The sequence below is a fragment of the Pinus tabuliformis genome, chromosome X (assembly GCF_031772625.1).
Source record: "Pinus tabuliformis cultivar Carrire ecotype Pingquan chromosome X, CPIR1, whole genome shotgun sequence".
NCBI lineage: Eukaryota > Viridiplantae > Streptophyta > Pinopsida > Pinales > Pinaceae > Pinus > Pinus tabuliformis.
Window position 1 is genome coordinate 115,508,838 of NC_142308.1, and position 23,261 is coordinate 115,532,098.

General features: G+C 40.2%; 2 protein-coding genes across 2 annotated transcripts; both read right to left on the reverse strand.

Annotated features, from left to right (window-relative positions):
• Positions 1-2,974: 2,974 nt before the first annotated feature.
• On the reverse strand, positions 2,975-3,706 carry LOC149138698 (uncharacterized). The gene has a single exon (XM_089450465.1). It carries the CDS (start codon positions 3,704-3,706, stop codon positions 2,975-2,977), a length of 732 nt encoding a protein of 243 aa, XP_089306591.1.
• Positions 3,707-4,361: 655 nt separating this feature from the next.
• Positions 4,362-4,958, reverse strand: LOC149138699 (uncharacterized). Its single transcript, XM_089450466.1, has one exon. It carries the CDS (start codon positions 4,956-4,958, stop codon positions 4,362-4,364), a length of 597 nt encoding a protein of 198 aa, XP_089306592.1.
• Between the last annotated feature and the right edge of the window lie 18,303 nt (positions 4,959-23,261).

Consider the following 23,261-nt stretch of genomic DNA (forward strand, 5'->3'; position numbering starts at 1 on the left):
GCTGGAGGTTCAGATTCCAATTTTCCCAGATGGCTTTTTCAGCGTCGGTGGAGGGAAGATCTTCCTGCGTCCATTTGCCGATCGCCAAGGTCTCCTGGAGGTTGTGGCAGAAATTACCCCATATGATTTCTGGAGGGGAACTTTGATCCTTGAATATGCGCTTGTTCCTTTCCTTCCAGATCGTCTAGAGGAGGAGTCCAGGGATTATTCTCCAAAGGTGATTGAGAATCCCGCTTTTGTAGGGGGTCTGGTGCCATTGACGAAGGGAGTCGAGGATGTCTACTGAACCTCTGCAATTTCTCTGACATCGGAAGCTAGCTTTGTCCCACAGTTGTTTGGCCAGAGGGCAGGAAGCGAGGAGGTGCTGAAAGGTTTCCTCCTGATCTTTGCAGTTGACGCACCTGGAGGGTCCATGAAAATTCCTGCGTCTGAGATTATCCCAGGTAAGAATTTTGCGATGCCCCACCAGCCAGAGGAAAAGAGAGACCTTGGGCCAAATGCCTGGAATCCAAATTCGGCTCCAAATGGGATCTGGGGGGTCTGAGTCCATGCATAAGAGCTTGTAGGCCTCTTTGGTTGTGAAGGTTCCCCTGGGAGTGTAGCCCCAACGGAGGATATCCTTGTCCTCCGAACATCTGATTGGCCGATTTTGGAGCTCCCCCTCCAGAAGCTGCTGAGTTTGGTGATCCGCATGCTCAATTATTCGATTGCTATTTTTCCATTGTCGGTATCCTTGATCCATGTCCTAGGTCCAATTCTGCCATACTTCTTCTTGTAACTGTCCTTCCCTGTATCTGTGTGGATGTTGTTCAAGGATGTTATGGAGTTTTGGTAGCTGGTTCCACGCGTCCATCCAGAATCGCGCCGATCATCCATTCCTCACTTCCCCAAAACTGTGCTGTTGGATCATTAGGTAGTGTTGTTTGGCGGCATTCCAGATTAAGGAACCTTTCACTGTGGGGGTGTATCTGATCAGATCTTCCGGCGGCCTGAGGTTGGCATATTTGGCTGTCCAGATGGTTGCCCATGGCTTGTTGGGTGTTGTTACCCATTGCCACCATATTTTGGCACACATGATTGAGTTGCTGTGACTTGGGTCCCTTAGACCAATGCCTCCTTTTTCTTTAGGCTTACAGACTGTTGTCCATCTCACCAAGGCCCATTTGCGATTGGTTCCAGTGGCACCCCATAAGAAGTTGCACTGAAGGGCTTTTATTTTTTTAATTACCCATTTGGGCACTGCCAAGATAGAAAAAAGGTATAGAGGCATAGACTGAAGGACCGCTTTGATTAGGACCAATCGACTGGAAATGTTCAAAGTTCTATGAGTCCATAGATTTAAGCGAGATTCTAGCTTCTCAAGAAGAATGCGCCAAGAGGCGTGCTTTAAGGCGGAGGCTATTAGAGGGGCGCCCAGATATTTGGAGGGAAGGGAGTCAATGGTAAAACCCAGAATACGCGCAATGGCAAATTGAGTGACCGGGGGGGTGTGGAAGAAGTAAATCTGAGATTTAGCCGTATTGATGCTAGTGCCTGAGGCTTCGGAGAAATCATTCAGTAGGGTTTTGAAAAGAGAGGCTTCCTGAACCGAGGGGTACCCAAAAAGCATATTGTCATCCACAAACTGTTGGTGGGAAATCGCAGGCAGATTGTGGATGGACAAACCTTTGAGTCAATTGGAGAGGAGGGCTTGCTTAATGTGACGACCCAGGCCTTCCGCCATCAACACAAAAAGGAAAGGTGAAAGGGGATCACCTTGTCTGATTCCTCTGGAAGGCCTAAAGGGATGGGAGGGGATGCCATTAATGAGGATGGAGAAAAAGGAGGAAGATATGAGGCTCATCACCCAGCGCACCCACATATGTGAGAAACCGAAAGCTGTTAGCATTTTTTGAATGTATAACCAATTAAGCTTATCAAAAGCTTTTGAGAGATCGAGCTTGAGGATCATACCTGCTTGTTTGGAGTGCTTGAGGGAGTGTATGATTTCATGAGAGAGAATGATTCCGTCCAGAATCTGTCGTCCCTCTACATAGCCCGACTGTTCCGGTGAGATGAGCATGGGTAGAAACGGTTTCAGCCTGTTGGCAATCACCTTGGATATCACCTTGTATATGACATTACAAAGTGCAATTGGCCTAAATTTGTCCGGTGTTCTGGTGATCTCCTCCTTGGGGATAAGCGCCATGAAGGTAGAATTAAGGGAGGGAAGAAGCCAGTGTTGGGTGCGCGATTCCTCCACCACTTGCCAAACCTCTTCTTTTATCAAATCCCAAAAGGAGTGGAAGAACGTTGTGGTAAAGCCATCCGGTCCAGGGGCCTTACCTTCCTTGAGCTGTTGCATTGCTGTGTCCACCTCCTGTTGCATGATAGGACGTAGGAGAAGTTCATTGTGCTCTGCTGTAATGATTTTGGGCACATTAGTGATGATTTTATCTATGGCCGGAGTTCTATCCAGTTGGGGTTCTTGATGAACCTGCTGAAAATGCCTAAGGAACTCCTGCTCTATCTCCTCATGATTTTCCAATCTCTCCCCCTCTGGATTCTGAATGAACGAGATGGTGTTGTGCATCCTTCGCTGTATTGTGGTTCGATGAAAGAATTTAGTGTTCCTTTCTCCCTCTTTCAGCCATTTAATCCTAGATTTTTGTCTCCATAGGATTTCCTCCTGCTTCCTTCGTTCCTCTAATTGGTTATGAATGCGCAGTTCCTGAGCCAGGGTTTCCTCGTTGTGTCCTTCTGAGATGATATGTTGCTGGAGCTCTGCCATCTCCTTGTTTAAACTCTGCTGGGCTTGAAAGATGTTGCCAAATGTCTCTTTGTTCCAAATCTTGATTTGGGCCTTGAGGAATTTGAGTTTTTGCTGGAACTGAAACATTTTTGAACCGCCTGGTGGGGGAAAGGAGGTCCATACAGATCTGATGAAGTCTTTGAATGCGGGGTGTGAGAGCCAGAAAGCCTCAAAGCGAAAAGGTCACCTTTTTACATCACCTGGTCTTTGCCATTGGAGGGCGATCGGCCAATGATCTGAGCCTGAGTATGGGAGAATTGAAGCCGATAGATCTCCGCCTAGATGCACTATATTGTCAGAAAGGAGGAATCTATCAAGTTTGGATGCTATTTGCTGCCGTCCAGTTCTACGGTTGCTCCATGTATGCGTACCATTGCAAAATTGCATATCTATGAGAGCATTGTTATGTATGAAATCCTTGAAGTGGGCAACCTCCTGCTCCAGTCTCGCGCGCCCCCCTTTCTTTTCTTCAATCTTGGTTATCATATTATAGTCCCCCCCTATGATCCACAGCAGATGGACTCTGTTGCTGTTGAGTTCTTCCATTGTATTAAGAGCTGCAATTTTTTTGCTGGCTACTTGGGGAAAATATACGTTGGTCAAGTGGCCATACACATTGGTGCCTACTATGTGAAAGGTTGCTTGAATCATGTGATGTGTTGCATGAATGTCTTTCAGCTCAATTGCTTGGGTGCTCCAAGCAATTGCCAATCCTCCCGAGGCCCCTGTGGCATCCACTGCCACCGAGTGACATCCTGGCCAAGCTTTAGATAGAATATTTGCTATAGCAATATTATTACACTTAGTTTCTTGTAGAAAGAAAATTTGTGGCTGCTCCTGCTTAATCATATCTTTTATTAGTCTTCGTTTCCCGGGGCTGTTGAGCCCTCTTATATTCCATGAGATCAGCTTCATGGTTCACTGTTGTGGGTGGGCTTGTAGTACTTAGTTAGCTTAGCATACCTGCCTGATTCCACCAGAATTTTCCCTAGCGCAATTGTCCGCTGGAGATCTGTTCTTCTCCCTCGCTTTTTGGAATCCTTGGGGGGTAAGCCTACATCCCATTGACTACCCGATTGGATGCCAAGCTGCTGCTGCTGGTAAGCTCTGGAGATGATGACTTCCAGTTTGCTGATCTGGAGCTCTGATATTTTGTCATAATCCCTTTTCCTGCAAAATTGCTCCATTGCCAGGATATCAAGACCATTTAGGTCAATGCTCTCAGGCTCTTCCTCCATTTGTTGTACTTGATTTTCCTCATCCACAATGAAAGCAGGGCTTAAGGATTGACTGGGAATGTCATCCACCTCCATGTCTTTCTCTTTTTCCTCAGAGTTCTTGCTTGCCTTCTGGGGTGAGTCCGAGGGGGAGCTAACATACAGGGGGGGCTGAGGGCGCAGGATCGGGTGGGGGTATGCAGGAGATGGTCAGCTGAGGGATCGGCGAGGCCCTCAAAACTGTTGCTGGTTGAAGGGAGGGAGGCGACATCCGGCAAGGGTTTTTTCCCTGAGGGGGGCTTCTTGTGGGATCTTTTACGGGAGGCTACTTTAGTAAATCCGTCTTGATCGCTCTACCCCGACAGTGCAACATTGAAAGAGTTGAGATTGAGAGGACAATCTCTGAAGAGATGACCCAATGCATGGCATCTACGGTAGCGAAATGGGACATGCTCATAATCTAGGGGTTGAACCCATTCAAAATCATCATGAAGAAGACTTACCGAGTCCGGGAGGGGTTTGTCCAAGCGCATGAAGACACAAATACGGGCATAGGAGGTGTATCTGCGCAGTTTCGTTTCCTCCGCCGATTTTACATACTCCCCCAATCCATTTCCTATGTCCTTGAGAGAATCTTCATCCCAGTACTCCGCCGAAAGCGAGTACATCCTGATCCATACTGGAGCCCAACTAAGGTCCTCCTTGTCTGGGTTGAACCTTTCCACCCACGCTCTTAGGTAGAGGCCCGCTGAATTGAAGAAGTAGGGCCCTTGATCCATGATACGGTTTCTATCTTCTATGCACAGAAAGATCGCTGTGAAGAACCCTTTAGGTCCTAGTTGCAGGGTTACATGGCCTTTAGGCTTCCATTTGGCTGAGATCCAGCCTTGCAATGCCTTTTCCGTCGGCCAGAAGCCAATAAACTTTCCAATAAGTGCATGGTCCTTCATGAACTAGATTTGTCCGTTGACCCTATGGCTTGGCAGTTCGATCTTGGGCCGTTCAGCAGCCACTGGCTTGCAGGTCTTCGACGTGATCTTGGGCCTTTCCTCTGTTTCTGGAGATCCTTCCGATTTCCCGTTGGCTTCTTTTGTCGCATGCGTGGATTGATTTGTATTCTGCTGCCCTTGAAGGCGATCACTGTTCTCTGCGTCGTGCCCTAGTTCAGAAGTCAGAGAGCCAGAATGCCCTTGAGGCTTACGAGTGGACGATGGGGAGGGTGTTGAGGCCCCCCCCGGGAAAAGCCCATTGCCTCGGCAGAGAACCAAAGGCGGTTTGTCGGTTGATGGCAGCTGATCGTTTTGCAAGGATCTGAAGGAGTGCAGGGAGCGCAGGCCACGCCGTCATAGGGTTTTCAGAACCTTCACTTCAATCCCATATTATCAATATGTATTCAATTTTGATGTTGTTAATGAGTTTATTGATCAATTTATCATTACAAGATTTGGTTTACCTTCTGCAGTTATATTTGATAATGAATCTTACTTTTTGGGTAATAGTATGACTATGTTTGCACTTAAGATGGGTTTTAAACTAAAATATTCCGCTAACTACTATCCTTAGGGAAACAGTTTGGTAGAATCCACTAATAAAAACCTCCTAAGAATAATCAAAAGAACTATTGATAAAAAAAAACGTAGTTGGCATAAATCACTAATATTTTCTCTATAGGCTGATAGGATAAATCAGAAGGCCTCTATAGGTACTTTTCCATTTAACCTAGTGTATGGGAAGGAAGACATCATTCCATCACATTTAGCTCTTCCCTCACTATCCCTATGATCCAGGTGGCTTCAGAGAGACACACAGGACAAAGATAGCTCAAAAATCAAAGTGTTTTGAATATGCTCGAACTAGGACCAGATTGTAGATCTCGTCGTTCTAATCGTGGAGGTGTGAACGATTTGTCAAACCAAGCTTGTATGTGAAAGATAGAGCTCTTAAGTTTTGACATGACAGGGGAAAAGTGGGGCCCACAGTGTGCCACATGGCATCCCAGTAAGCAGGTGGGACCCACATGGTAGCCCATTAGCCATTGACACTTGGCGTTCTCTCATTTGTCTCCTAAACTTGCATAAGAGACAAAAATCATGGAAAATGGTTATTAAATAACCATATAACGAAATATGTTTCAATATATAGTTATTAAAAATAACTATATAAGACAATCAAACACATGGTTTCGGGATCAGTGGCAACAACCCCCGCCGAACCCTTTAAACAACCTTATCACAATCGCAAACCATAAATGATATATATATATATATATATATATATATATATATATATATATATTGGGGTCGGCGGCCATAACCTCTACCGAACCCTCCACAACTATCGCACCATATATATATGTATATGTAACAGAACTTTGTGTTATATCGGGGCGGGCGGGCCACCGGTGGTGGACCCAGCCCACACCCCCATCGCCTTGACCTATTGTATCGCACCGATATATATATCGGCCCAGCTCCTCAATACACGCCGATTTTGTCACCACCTGATATCATATATTGCTAACATTCCACAGATCGCGCTGATACGCACGCAATGCATACCACCGATGAATGCGATTGCCGATATAGATATTGGCAAAACCCTATATCGGCGTCAATATATGTGGCAACGTCCATTTTAACCACCAATTGCAACTACCGATCGCTGATATTAGTACAACAATGCGAGGTTTTTGGGGGCGGGCCGCCTAATGCAGACCCGACCCCCTATTTCAAATACTTTGTTGGTTATAAAAGTTATATATGGAAGAGGCGGGATTTGATCCCCCGACCTCTCCCTAACCATAAGCCTCTTTTAACCAATGCGCCAACTACTTGCCTTGGTGAATCCACCCAAGGTTTTTCTATTTAAACAATCATTTTTACCTCTACACACAGTTCAAGGAGGAGAGAGACTGCAGGCATGGATTTCGAGGTAGAAGGTAGATTAATTAATATTTTAATGTAGGAACCATGAATTTTGCAGGAGGGCAAAATTCTCACTTTTTCAGAATTTGACAAATTTTATATGGTTTTCACACCTCTCATCGCCACGAACACAATGGTGTTGTTCGTTTCTTAATCATAGGTCTACATTTTTTGATCATCTCCAGAATGAACATGGAACTATGATTTCAGCAAAAACAGGGAGTGGAACCATGAACCATGAAATTTTCCCAAGGAGGTAAAATTTTGACATTTCAGAATATAGTCAAGTTTATACTTGTTTTTCATGGTTTTTCATATGGATCACCATGGTGAGATCAGATTCACCATCTAAGTTGAAAATTTCTGGTCCATCCATGGAACAAAATCTTTGAGGAATCTTGGGGGAATCTAGAAGATTCTTTGAGCCTAGAATTCCCAACTTCTCAAAATTCGGATTTTGGACAGTCGATTCAGCACTACTTGATGCCACAAATTTGATGGTGTCTCCAGATTTCTTATTCTCTCATTTCTTCTTCTAGTCACTTTTCTAAGTGCCAGTGCAGATGTCCGCATTCATGTGTGAGCAGCGATTTTCATGAGATCGATGCCTTGAGAGCAATGGTTCGAGTAGCTTCAACAGTGTGACATGCACTTCTTCAGATGGCCCATGGTTTTGAGGTATATGATGTGTTCATGTACTTCTTTTTTTCTGCATTATACTGCACAAATCCTTGATTGATGTTAATGCAGGATCTTGTTTATTACATGTTGTCATTATTCCTTGCTTGATTTGATGCGGAATCTTCTATGTCATGTACCTGCTGTCATAACTCTTCATGTTATGTTTTGATATCCCTTTTTGTATGTTGTTGGGATACTCTTGTTTTCGTCATGCATGTTTTGTCTTGACATCCCTTTGGTGCCATGTTTGCGGGATGTTCATCATGCATGTTTTTGTATCATACTGAAAGGAGTCTTTTGATTGAGAGTTTTAGTTGTGGAACATCTCGTAGAGCCACTCCTGCGTGAGGGCCTTTTTCCTTGTATGATTGCAACATCATCTCTTGTGTACATCACCAGTATTGACAACACTTAATGCAGCAGCCTACACCATCTTGACACTAGGGCCCGGAGATGTAGTCCCTCTTGGACAAACTCCGTTATCAACGCTTATGCTTTCATATGCTAATGATTGTTATGCTCCTCTTCTTTTACGCATGTAGATGTATTCATTAATGTTCTTTTAAAATGAAATTTAACACATCACGAAAGTAAAAGGTCTTGGAAGGGTCCTTCTTCACACCCGGACCTGGATCAAGTGGTATCAGAGCGGTCTTTGCATAGATGTGAATTGCAGTGCGAACAATGACAAAGGATGAAAGAGCGATGTAGGAGACCATGCTCAACATTTCCAAGAAAGTGGAATTATGTATGAAACTCTAAAGAAAGAGACAGAGGAAAAGGAGCAGTTACATCGTCAGTTGCAAGCCACGAAAGAGGCCATGGATGAATTGAAGCAACCAAACACAATCTTCAAAAAGAAAATGATGAATTGAATATGCGTCTACATGAAGAGGAAGAGGAGAAACAAAGTTTGCTACGATAGCTGCAAGCAAAGGACGAGGCCTTGGAAAAGTTGTAGCGAGACCCATGTGAGGTAAAAAGTAGTTCTCCATCTTCATGTACATTTCCTGATGATGGTTTCGCTGTGTTTGAAAATCACACCACAGGAATTGGCTCCAAACTGTTGAAGAGAATGGGATATGAAGGGAAAGGCTTGGGCGATAATGGCCAAGGCATTGTCAATCCCATCAAGGTAGAGGAATTACCGTGTCGAACAGGACTTGGGTATGTCAGGAAAGAAGTTGAGGAAGGCACTGAAATAGTTAGCGAACCAACAACAACGAATGATGAGAAACCCTCATTAGTTCTTTCCAAATCGAAAGAGAAGGTAAAAGATGTTGATTTCCTTTCGATTTCACCCTCACATAGTATGATGTCTGTTGGAGATTTGGAGATCCCCATTACAGGGACAAACATGAGGCTCCTTACAAAGATGAGACACGAGGAGAAAGAACTTGGTGCTAATAACCAAGGCATCACTCAACCTTTGGAGGTTGTGCATGAACATTGATTTGCAGGCTCGAGATACAATAAAGGAGAGTGCTCAAAGGTGTTAGATTTTTCTAAGACATCATCGAAGAAAGAGTATGGTGGGAAAACATCCCCATCATCCCATGGCAGTTTCCATTGCAGGGAGAGAGCTAAGGCAAGTTCTCATCACCATACTGACATCAGAGACTGTAAAGGAAGGTATAACCATTTTCGATCTTCGAATGTTCATTTTTATTATGATCATGTTGTTAATGCTGAATGAAGATCAAGGCATTGGAAAACATGTACTTTTTGTGGTTTACCTAACCATACCTTTTCTAAGTGTTGGAAAATAAGGGCAGCACTTGTGAGGCATGAAAGACCCTCTCAATAGCATGAAAAGAAACAGGTTAAGAAGATATGGAGGAAGAAATCCTACTACAGTCATTGCGACAGAAATGGCCATCAAAGAGCCACTTGCTGGAATCTCCATCCATAGCAACGCCTTAAAGACAAAGCGTCAGTGCGTGAACCAGGAAGAGCAGTTGTTCGACAAGCAAAACCACCTCAAGGAGTTGACCCATTCACATTGATAAGTGAAAAATGGTTTTTTTTGACATGATGTCATTTCATGGTCATTCTTTTGTAAATCATTTGTTGCATTTTAAAGTGTAAAAGTGATGATGTGTTTTCCATCACTTGGTTAGAAACAATGATGTCTGGTCATGTTTTGAGTCATATTTTACACTTTGAAAGTGATGTTATGTTTCTATCACTTGTCAAACAATAGTGTTTGGCCTTATGTATGTAAATCATGTGTTGCAGTGATGATGTGTTTTCCATCACTTCTTGAAGCAACCATGATAGGTTGGCCTTGTTGTCATGGCTGGAGTATTTCGTCCATCTTAATGTAAACTTGACCACAAAGTATATGTTATAAACTCGTGGCAAGTATGGGACGTTTGGGTCTTTAGTTGGTCATGTCATTCCAGTATGTAATTTTCAAAACAATGTACTATAGATTGCAGAAGTAGCAGGTGTCGGTTCGTTGCTTAAGGCTCCGAAGAACAAAGGTGAAGGAGATGGAAGTGAGACCTTTTCAGGACGCCTGTGATGCAGGTAAGGTACATAGAGAGATGCAGATTATTTTTCATGCTTTTAGAGGACCAAAATATCCTCAGTGGGGAGGATTGATCCAGGTGGCTCCAGAGAGACACACATGACAAAGATGGCTCAAAAATCAAAGTTTTTTGAATATGCTCAAACTAGGACTAGATCGTAGATCTCATCATCCTGATCGCGAAGGTGCGAACAGTTCGTCAAACCAAGCTCATATGTGAAAGATAGAGCTATTCAAGTTTGACATGACAAGGGAAAAGTGGGGCCCACAATGTGCCACATGGCATCCCAATAAGCACGGGGGACCCATGTGGCAGCCCATTAGCCATTGACACTTGTCATTCTCTCATTTGTCTCCTAAACTTACATAAGAGACAAAAATCATGGAAAATGGTTATTAAATAACCATATAACGAAATATGTTTCAATATATAGTTATTAAAAATAACTATACAAGACAATCAAACACATGGTTTCAGGATCGGTGGCAACAACCCCCGCCGAACCTTTTAAACAAGCTTATCACAATCGCAAACCATAAATGATATATATACATATATATATATATATACATATATATATACATATATATATATATACATATATATATATACATATATATATATACATATATATATATATACATATATATATATATATATATATGCATATATATATATATATATATATATATATATATATATATATATATATATATATATATATATATATATATATATATATATATATATATATATATATATATATATATCTATTGGGGTCGGTGGCCATAACCTCCGCCGTACCCTCCACAACTATCGCACCATATATATATATGTATATGTAACAGAACTTTGTGTTATATCGCGGCGGGCGGGCCACCGGTGGTGGACCCGGCCCACACCCCCATCGCCTTGACCTATTGTATCGCGCCGATATATATGTCGGCCCAGCTCCTCAATACATGCCGATTTTTTCACCACCTGATATCATATATTGCCAACATTCCATAGATCGCGTTGATACGTACGCAATGCATACCACCGATGAACGCGATCGTTGATATAGATATTGGCAAAACCCTATATCGACGCCGATATATGTGCCAACGTCCATTTTAACCGCCGATTGCAACTACCGATCGCCGATATTAGTACAACATTGCAGGGTTTTTGGGGGCGAGCCGCTTAATGCAGACCTGACCCCCTATTTCAAATACTTTGTTGGTTATAAAAGTTATATATGGAAGAGGCGAGATTTGATCCCCCGACCTCTCCCTAACCATAAGCCTCTTTTACCCAATGCGCCAACTACTTGCCTTGGTGAATCCACCCAAGGTTTTTCTATTTAAACAATCCTTTTTACCTCTACAAACAGTTCGAGGAGGAGAGAGACCGCAGGCATGGATTTCGAGGTAAAAGGTAGATTAATTAATATTTTAATGTAGGAACCATGAATTTTGCAGGAGGGCAAAATTCTCACTTTTTCAGAATTTGACAAATTTTATATGGTTTTCACACCTCTCATCGCCACGAACACAATGGTGTTGTTCGTTTCTTAATCATAGGTCTGCACTTTTCGGTCATTTCCAGAATGAACATGGAACCATGATTTCAGCAAAAACAGGGAGTGGAACCATGAACCATGAAATTTTCCCAAGGAGGTAAAATTTTGACATTTCAGAATATAGTCAAGTTTATACTTGTTTTTCATGGTTTTTCGTAGGGATCACCATGGTGAGATCAGATTCACAATCTAAGTTGAAAATTTCTGGTCCATCCATGGAACAAAATCTTTGAGGAATCTCGGGGGAATCTAGAAGATTCTTTGAGCCTAGAATTCTCAACTTCTCAAAATTCGGATTTTGGACAGTCGATTCAGCACTACTTGATGCCACAAATTTGATGGTGTCTCCAGATTTCTTATTCTCTCATTTCTTCTTCTAGTCACTTTTCTAAGTGCCAGTGCAGATGTCCGCATTCATGTGTGAGCAGCGATTTTCATGAGATCGATGCCTTGAGAGCAATGGTTCGAGTAGCTTCAACAGTGTGACATGCACTTCTTCAGATGGCCCTTGGTTTTGAGGTATATGATGTGTTCATGTACTTCTTTTTTTCTGCATTATATTGCACAAATCCTTGATTGATGTTAATGCAGGATCTTGTTTATTACATGTTGTCATTATTCCTTGCTTGATTTGATGCGGAATCTTCTATGTCATGTACCTGCTGTCGTAACTCTTCATGTTATGTTTTGATATCCCTTGTTGTATGTTGTTGGGATACTCTTGTTTTCGTCATGCATGTTTTGTCTTGACATCCCTTTGGTGCCATGTTGGCGGGATGTTCATCATGCATGTTTTTGTATCATACTAATAGGAGTCTTTTGATTGAGAGTTCTAGTTGTGGAACATCTCTTAGAGCCACTCCTGCATGAGGGCCTTTCTCGTTGTATGATCGCGACATCATCTCTTGTGTACATCACGAGTATTGACAACACTTAATGTAGCGGCCTACACCATCTTGACAGTGGGGCCCGGAGATGTAGTCCCTCCTGGACGAACTCCGTTATCAATGCTTATGCTTTCATGTGCTGATGATTGTTATGCTCCTCTTCTTTTCCTCATGTAGATGTATTCATTAATGTTCTTTTAAAATGAAATTTAACACATCACAAAAGTAAAATGTCTTCGAAGGGTCCTTCTTCACACCCGGACCTGGATCAAGTGGTATCAGAGCGGTCTTTGCATTGATGTGAATTGTAGTGTGAACAATGACAGAGGATGAAAGAGCGATGTACGAGACCATGCTCAACGTTTCCAAGAAAATGGAAATTATGTATGAAACTCTAAAGAAAGAGACAGAGGAAAAGGAGCGATTACATCGTCAGTTGCAAGCCATGGAAGAGGCCATGGATGAACTGAAGCAAAACAAACACAATCTTCAAACAGAAAATGATGAATTGAATATCCGTCTACATGAAGAGGAAGAGGAGAAACAAAGTTTGCTACGATAGCTGCAAGCAATGGACGAGGCCTTGGAAAAGTTGCAGCGAGACCCATGTGAGGTAAAAAGTAGTTCTCCATCTTCATGTACATTTCATGATGACGGTTTCGCTGTGTTTGAAAATCACACCACAGGAATTGGCTCCAAGCTATTAAAGAGAATGGGATATGAAGGGAAATGATTGGGCGATAATGGCCAAGGCATTGTCAATCCCATCAAGGTAGAGGAATTACCATGTCGAACAGGAGTTGGGTATGTCAGGAAAGAAGTTGGGGAAGGTACTGAAATAGTTAGCGAACCACCAACAACGAATGATGAGAAACCCTCATCATTTCTTTCCAAATCGAAAGAGAAGGTAAAAGATGTTGATTTCCTTTTGATTTCACCCTCACATAGTATGATGTCTGTTGGAGATTTGGAGATCCCCATTACAGGGACAAACATGAGGCTCCTTACAAAGATGAGACACGAGGAGAAAGAACTTGGTGCTAATAACCAAGGCATTACTCAACCTTTGGAGGTTGTGCATGAACATTGATTTGCAGGCTCGAGATAAAATAAAGGAGAGTGCTAAAAGGTGTTAGATTTTTCTAAGACATCATCGAGGAAAGAGTATGGTGGGAAAACATCCCCATCATCCCATGGCAGTTTCCATTGCAGGGAGAGAGCTAAGGCAAGTTCTCATCGGCATACTGACATCAGAGACAGCAAAGGAAGGTATAACCATTTTTGATCTTCGAATGTTCATTTTGATTATGATCATGTTGTTAATGCTGAACGAAGATCAAGGCATTGGAAAACATGTACCTTTTGTGGTTTACCTAACCATACCTTTTCTAAGTGTTGGAAAATAAGGGCAGCACTCCTGAGGCATGAAAGACCCTCTCAATAGCATGAAGAGAAATAGGTTAAGAAGATATGGAGGAAGAAGTCCTACTACAGTCATTACGACAGAAATGGCCATCAAAGAGCCACTTGTTGGAAGCTCCATCCAGAGCAACGCCTTCAAGACAAAGCGTCAGTGCATGAACCAGGAAGAGCAGTTGTTTGACAAGAAAAACCACCTCAAGGAGTTGACCCATTCACATTGATAAGTGAAAAATGGTTTTTTTTTTGAAATGATGTCATTTCATTGTCATTATTTTGTAAATCATTTGTTGCATTTTAAAGTGTAAAAGTGATGATGTGTTTTCCATCACTTGGTCAACAACAATGATGTCTGGTCATGTTTTGAGTCATATTTTACACTCTGAAAGTGATGTTATGTTTCTATCACTTGTCAAACAATAATTTTTGGCCTTATGTATGTAAATCATGTGTTGCAGTGATGATGTGTTTTCCATCACTTCTTGAAGCAACCATGATAGGTTGGCCTTGTTGTCATAGCTGGAGTATTTCGTCCATCTTAATGTAAACTTGACCACAGAGTATGTGTTATAAACTCGTGGCAAGTATGGGACGTTTGGGTCTTTATTTGGTCATGTCATTCCAGTATGTAATTTTCAAAACAATGTACTATAGGTTGTAGAAGTAGCAGGTGTCGGTTCGTCACTTAAGGCTTCGAAGAACAAAGGTGAAGGAGATGGAAGCGAGACCTTTTCAGGATGCCTGTGATGCAGGCAGGGTACAGAGAGAGATGCAGATTATTTTTCATGCTTTTGGAGGACGAAAAGCTCCTCAGTGGGGAGGATTGATCCAGGTGGCTTCAGAGAGACACACAGGACAAAGATGGCTCAAAAATCAAAGTTTTTTGAATATGCTCGAACCAGGACTAGATTGTAGATCTCATCGTCCTCATCGCGAAGGTGCGAACAGTTTGTCAAACCAAGCTCATATGTGAAAGATAGAGCTATTCAAGTTTGACATGACAAGGGAAAAGTGGGGCCCATAATGTGCCACATGGCATCCCAATAAGCACGTGGGACCCATGTGGCAACCCATTAGCCATTGACACTTGGCATTCTCTGATTTGTCTCCTAAACTTACATAAGAGACAAAAATCATGGAAAATGGTTATTAAATAACCATATAACGAAATATGTTTCAATATATAGTTATTAAAAATAACTATACAAGACAATCAAACACATGGTTTCGGGATCGGTGGCAACAACCCCCGCCGATCCCTTTAAACAACCTTATCACAATCGCAAACCATAAACGGTATATTTATATATTGGGGTTGGCGGCCATAACCTCCGCCGAACCCTCCACAACTATCGCACCATATATATATGTATATATAATAGAACTTTATCTTATATCGGGGCAGGCGGGCCACCGGCGATGGACCCGGCCCACAGCCCCATCGCCCCTATCTATTGTATCGCGCTAATATATATATCGGCTCAACTCCTCAATACGCGCCGATTTTGTCGCCACCCAATATCATATATTTCTGACTTTCCATAGATCGCACCAATACACACGTAGCGCCGACCACTAATGAATGCGATCACCGATATAGATATCGGCAAAACCCTATATCAGCACCGATATATGTGCTAGCGCCCATTTTAACTGCCGATTGCAATTTCCGATCACCGATATTAGTACAACATCGTGGGGTTTTCGGGGTCGGGCCGCCCAATGTGGACCCGACCCCCTATTTCAAATACTTTGTTGGTTATAAAAGTTATATATGGAAGAGGCAGGATTTGATCCCCCGACCTCTCCCTAACCATAAGCCTCTTTTAACCAATGCGCCAACTACTTACCTTGGTGAATCCGCCCAAGGTTTTTCTATTTAAACAATCATTTTTACCTCTGCACACAGTTCGAGGAGGAGAGAGACTACAAGCACAGATTTCGAGGCAGAAGGTAGATTAATTAATATTTTAATGCAGGAACCATGAATTTTGCAGGTGGGCAAAATTCTCACTTTTTCAGAATTTGACAAATTTTATATGGTTTTCACACCTGTCATCGCCACGAACACAATGGTGCTGTTCGTTTCTTCATCATAGGTCTGCATTTTTCGGTCATTTCTAGAATGAACGTGGAACCATGATTTCAGCAAAAATAGGGAGCAGAACCATGAACCATGAAATTTTCCCAAGGAGGTAAAATTTTGACATTTTAGAATATAGTCAAGTTTATACTTGTTTTTCATGGTTTTCCGCAGGGATTGCAATGGCGAGATCAGATTCACCATCTAAGTTGCAGATTTCCAGTCCATCCATGGATCAAAATCTTTGAGGAATCCCAGGGGAATTTAGAAGATTCCTTGAGCCCAAAATTCTCAACTTCTCAGAATTCAGATTTTGGACAATCGATTCAACACTACTTGATGCCACAAATCTGATGGTGTCTTTAGATTTCTTATTCTCTCATTTCTTCTTCTAGTCACTTTTCTAAGTGCTAGTGCAGATGTCCACCTTCATGTGTGAGAAGCCATTTTCATGAGATTGATGCCTTGAGAGCAATGGTCTGAGCAGCTTCAGTAGTGTGACATCCACTTCTTCAGATGGCCCTTGGTTGTAAGGTATATGATGTGTTTATGTACTTCTTTTTTTTCTGCATTATACTGCACAGATCCTTAATTGATGTTGATGCAGGATCTTGTTTATTACATGTTGTCATGATTCCTTGCTTGATTTGATGCGGAATCTTCTATGTGATGTACTTGCTGTCATAAATCTTCATGTTATGTTTTGAGATCCCTTGTTATATGTTGTTGGGATACTCTTGTTGTCATCATGCATGTTTTGTCTTGACATCCCTTTTGTGCCACGTTGGCAGTATGTTCATCATGCATGTTTTTGTATCATACTGATATGAGTATTTTAATTGAGAGTTCTAGTTGTGGAACATCTCTTAGAGCCACTCCTGCATGAGGGCCTCTTTCCTTGTATGATCGCGAATTCATCTCTTGTGTACATCACCGGTATTGACAACACTTAATGCAGCGACCTACACCATCTTGACACCGAGGCCCGGAGACATAGTCCCTCCTGGACGAACTCCGTTATCAACACTTATGTTTTCATGTGCTAATGATTGTTATGTTCCTATTTTTTCTGCATGCAGATGTATTCATTAATGTTATTTTAAAATGAAATTTAACACATCACGAAAGTAAAAGGTCTTGAAAGGGTCCTTCTTCACACCTGGACTTGGATCACGCTAGTTCAATTCATTGAAGAAACACCTAATTCTTCTTTACAATTAAGACATTCCCAAATCTTAAAATTAGAAGAAGAAAGGGAGAAAGCCAAACTCACACATGCCAAACATCAACAGATAGTGAAAGCTTCTTTTGATGCAAGCTCAGTTACACAAAAATCCTTCCAAGTTGAGATCTAGTTCTTAAGTGGGACAAAGCACATGAAGAAAAAGGGAAACAAACAAAATTTCAGAAATTGTGGCTTGGTCCATTCCAAATTATCGAACAGATAGGCCCATCTACATTCATACTACAAGATTTATCAGGCAAGAGAGATTCTCTTCCTGTAAATGGGCTCATCTTAAAGAATTTTTTTTTTATTCATATATATATATATATATATATATATACAATTTTTTTAAAAGGTCACTTCCATTGTACATCCCATTGCAATTTATTTTCCTTTTTATAAATTCTGTTAATAAAAGATGTTAAATAGTACTCTATTGACTTTTCAAATATCTCTTGAAGTTATTATTTCTCATTTTTCAATTTGAAGGTAGAAATTTTTTAAGAAGTGGTTACCAAAATTGAAAACTAGATAAAAATTATATAACTCTGAAATTTTTCCATTAAGTTGTGAAATATTTAAAGAACCTCAAAAATTATATCCTTTTACTCTAGTTTCAGTCAAAAAAGTTATCTTTAAAAAAGTAAAGATTGTCTTACGACTAAGCACTTTCAACTCGGATTTGTCATCCAAAACTCTTAAGGAGTCAATGATTCTCCCCATCCATTAAAAAGAGAATTTTTAGAGTGTAATTCTAAAATATAATAAATCTAAAAGATAAGAGGTCTCATCACGAGCCTGCTTACCATGATCATAGGGAACCAATTAAACTGGCATTACCAATACTGAACACCAAATCAGGGTAATGGATTATGATTGTTTCAATTATAAGACAAAGGGTCTAATCACGAGCTAGCTTGTTCAATTTTATTATTACTATTGAATGACATTGTCGTTATCTAGCCACCAAACCAGGACAATGACTTTAGCATCAAGTAAAGTAGAAAAGAAAAGAAAATAAAAATAAAAAATCTTACCTCTAATTATTGCACTATTAAATGGATGGGATACTGGATTATTGTTGGTTAAAAGGTAACCCTATCGAAGATAGGAATGCTTTCTAGTAGCAGTGGCTCTACTTGTGACAAATGAGTACATTAGAAGCTAAGTCAAAAAGGCCCCCTACTTTATCTCTATAACTGATTATTGACTGATACAAGTAGATAGACATTTTTCATTCACGAAAGGTTTTTAAAGAAATTGCAATTTAATGAGTTTTATAGTCAGAGTAATTTTATTTATCTAAATGTTTCGAAAAGTAGTTTCCACTTCCTAAATTATTTTTACTAAATTTTTGAAAAATTTCATTATTATTCATCATAGATAATTGGTTCTTCCAGTGAATAGCCAATTTTTGTATTGTTCAACAACCCCCAATTTTTATATAATAATTCCCTATGAAATTAATTATTTGAAAATAGGGGACCTTTTTTAGGTTTTAAAACACAAAAAATAAAAAAACGTATTTTTGTTTTGAATAAAACAATTTTTATTTATTAAAAAACCAAATTTTAATAGTCCCCAAGACCAATATTATACATAGGCTTTAAAATCCTTAAGTATTGAACACATGTGTGTTGTTAAAATAAAATAAAATAAATAATGAAAAATCAGAATTTTTAGTTGTAGTTTTCCAAAGTCCAACTATTGGAACTAAAACCTGACCTATCCTCCCTGCATCGCAAATAAACATAACATTTGCAAACTTAAGTCCCAACCTTAACCCCATTGCGATTGTGATATTCAAACCAAACCCGACCATGAATTTAAATCCGCTGAATAAAAATATCGCATCCGGGATGATTGCAATATCCATGGGCTTAAGTCCATACTCCTCCGCACCGTCAATTGCAATATGTGATATAAGCCCCAGACTCAATGAGATTATACATTCCAGTTCATAAATAACCGTGTCCGTGCAATCACAAGTTCCAAGGGCTAACACTCCAAGTCTGATCTCCCGATGCGAAACAAAATTTTTATTAAAATAAATATTAAACGAAAAAAAAATGTTTAAACAAAGGAAGCCCCAATGGGACTCATTCCTCTGTCACGTCACTCATCCTCCACGTCACCCCGAGATTCACAATCGTAAAATCCTTCGGCCACTTCTTATAGTTCGCTGCTCCATAATCTTGATGCGATCGGCCCATCCCTTCTCCTTTGCGATTGTGATATCGCAATCGAAAAAGCCATGGGACTTAAGCCATTCCTCCGCCCTAATTGATTGTGATGCGATTAGTCTGGATTTTATCCCCGGTTCTAAAATGATTGCGATATGATTTTAAAAGGCCCCTCTAGATTTTGATCGGAGTACTCATTGGTTTAGTTGTGATTGTGATTATCTAGGTTCTACCCCCAGTTTCACAGCGATTTCGATTTGGTCTTGATTGATTATAACTTCCTTGTCTTAGATACGATTATGATTTAATAAAAATGGCCCACCTATTGTTTTTTATTTAATTTTATCTGAAAAAATACAAGTCTTGATTCACGATTTACTTATCCATGGCTTATCTTTCCAGGTATAATAGAGTTCAACAACGAGGAGGAGACAGCTACGCAGAGAAAGAGGAATATTCTTTCCTTAGAATCCGCAGAAAGTGAGGATATTTAGATCGAAAATCAAGGATAATAAGCCATAAATGGAAAATTGTTTTTGTTTTTCATGATTCAAGGAACTTCATTTAATTTTTTCAGCGCTATGCACAAACCTGCTATTTTTTGTATTATTATTTAAATAGACATGATGGATTGATTTAAAGGTCCAGAATTTGACAGAGAAATCTCAAGGAAGAATTCACACTTCTGCATTTATTCTTAAGTATTTGTTTGAATAAATTTTTCTGAATCGTGGCCTCTTTTATTTTTTTCAAAAAAGCTTGAGAGTTGTTGCATTTCTGTATTACTTTAAAGCAATGGAGCAAAGGAGAAAAGGTCGAGATTGCTAATTTTTTGAAAGCAAGCATTTTTGGATATAGGTATTTTTATCAGTATTTTAAAGCGATTATGTTTTTCTTCTATTGTTTGCAGTTTCTCTCTGTTTTGTGTTATATGCATTTATGTAAAGCAACATTAGCAAAAATTCATTTATGAATATGTTTAAGGGCTGCAATATTTTAATGGCATTTATCAAATACAGTTAATAATATTTTGATTGTGATATAAGATTATCATAGTTATTTTAATTAATTTAAAAGAATTAATTTAAATCGTTTTTCCATTTCGAAGTAAATGATTAATTTCTTACTCATCTACTAAGGAAAATTATTTTAGATCACAATCAAACTATTAAGAAAAAACCCAGGTAATAATTAGATTATTTCATATGTTTTATGTTTTAGTCATAAACCATTCCAAATACATATTTTCCATCCCATTATAAGAATTTCATATTCATTTTATCACCTCTCATTAGGAAACTGGTCCCATTATATCCAGTCGGAGCCACTACCCCAAACGGAAAATGAGTTGCTTTAAGGTCCGGACCGGGTGGTTATCCCCCATGTTGTTGCAGCGATTTTTGAGGCATCAATAGAAGGATATATGTGTTTGTGATTGATTTCAATAGTGCAGTGATTCAGTTTCAAGGTTCAATTTTTTGAGATGTGTACGCAGGTTATAAGAAGAGAAAGATTGTATATGCATGGGTATTATTCAAAACAATAGCATATAATTTTTGACATATTGTTTATTAGGGTTTGCAGTGGAAACAATTAGTTTCAATGATAGATAATAGTGTAAGGCTTGATGATTGATAGTTCTTTCACATTATCTGTTCTGGTTTAGTTTGATTGGTTGCAATGAGATTCAATGATTGATTTATTTTAGTTGATTCAGTGATTTGATGATGGTAGTGGGTCCAATATGAAAATTTGATGAAAGGTGGCCTACAGGTTGATCAGGTGGATCCCGTTTGAAACATTAAGAAAAGTGATCCACAAGGAATTGAAGATAAGCGGGTTGTAGCTCCCTTCTAGTAGGTGCTGGAGAACGAGACAAGGTTGTAGAATTCTGAAGGTGGGTGCCTGCGTAATGGTATGAGTCTGCGCTAATACAATATTGTAAATAATATTTTCTTAAGAAGAAGATAGAGATGAAAACAACAGTGGTTTTTTTCCCACATTGGGTTTCCACCTAAAAACACTGGTGTTCACATGTGTTGACTATGTGTGGTAATTTATTTTGTTCCTACTGCAATTGTTTACTGTTTCATTAATGCCTAATGAAGAACTGATACACTGGTTCAAGTTAAAATGATGAAGAATTAATTGAAACGATAGTTAACTAGATTTACGCTGGTTGTCTGAATAACAGTAACATACATACACATGATACTTCATTAAATTTGCATACATAAATCTGAATAGAAAATGAGAAGGTGTTGATGGTGCTGGATCCTCCAACATTCAAGGGATCTCCTCGGTATGAAGTCCCAACTAGACCTCACATCATTTGGTGTAAGAGTCCCATCCGATACAATGGTTTGGTTGCCATTATCTTAAAGATATGCCTTAGCTCTTGTTGTTCAGCACATGAGAGTGATATACTTAGTCTTCAAAAAGCGAGGTATATGTGCTTGGTGAGTGCGTAATGTAACTTGTGTCTGGGTTCCTTCACTCTAAAGGGAGAGGGTGAAAGTGGGTCTCTAGTTGAGAGGGAGTAGTCCCAACTCAAGAAGAGACACACGCAACACAACAAGGATCTGTGCAGCGTCCAGCGGAGTATTCCACATGAATTCGGTCATTATAACAAGTATACAAGATCAATTTGTCTAATCTCTAGTAGAGTAGTCCACACAGGAAAGACAATAATATCAACCAATACAACACATATTCAACAGTATATGCACTAAAATAACCAAAGTAGTTCAACTATCTTAGTACAAGTTAAGCAAACATGCATTACAAGCATTTAAAGAATATTCTTACACATAGATACAACACATGCATGAAAATGTGTTGGCCTTATTATGCTTCTGAACTAAGCGAAAGCTTCAAGGCACATATGTACACCATACATCACTAGCCACAATAGTGGGACGTTGGAGCCACTCCTCGCTCCTAAAATAATAGACTACAGACTCTGAAGGCTATGTCGAAGGAGCCAAGGTGAAAAGTCCTTTGCTCCTACAATGAGGGATAGCCATGGGGGTATAACTAACCCTTGTGACTCTTTGACTTCCCTCATAAATGTTTGACTTCCTATGAATTTTTGACTTTACATGACTCTTTGACTTCATCTATGGGTCTCTTGGAATTCCACTTTACGTTGCATTGATTATAACAAGAATGGCCCATTGTAGTGATGTGGGCAAGACAACTCATGAAAAAACTCGATATGACAGTGCTAACATGTACTGGCTGACTTTGGTCTCTGTGTCAAGCTGTTTTGCTGCTGAGTGATGATATGCACTCGGTGTAACATATCTTCACCTCCGCATGGAAAAGTGTGCGGGGTCTTTGATGGTACTCGTCTTTTCTTGATGGTGCATGTGAATATGTCCTTTCACTTGCTTTCTTGATGTGCTTCACGTGTTTGTTCGACTGCGAGCAAGTCTTCTAGCATGCACCTCTTTTCCATACCGTTCGTCGTCGCGCTATGTTTCATCGATGTACCTGTTCCTACAATCACTCATGATGAGATGACATAAAATCCAAAAATATCTTAGTCTATCATGATGCATTTTTTTTCTATTTCTCTGCAGGTGACCGAGAGAGGGACAAGGCACTGAGACTGTGGAGAGCACAACACAGGCTGGGATGTGAGGCTCTGGATCACTGTCGGGAAAAAATGTGCAGATGCCATTGGGAGACATATTTTCGCAATCTGAGATAACAATGATAGCTATGGGGAAAAACCCAACTGGGATGTAG

Bases quoted from the DNA above. Each gene is read 5' to 3' on its own strand.
- LOC149138698 (XM_089450465.1), bottom strand. From the start codon at position 3,706: ATGAAGCTGATCTCATGGAATATAAGAGGGCTCAACAGCCCCGGGAAA.
- LOC149138699 (XM_089450466.1), bottom strand. From the start codon at position 4,958: ATGAAGGACCATGCACTTATTGGAAAGTTTATTGGCTTCTGGCCGACG.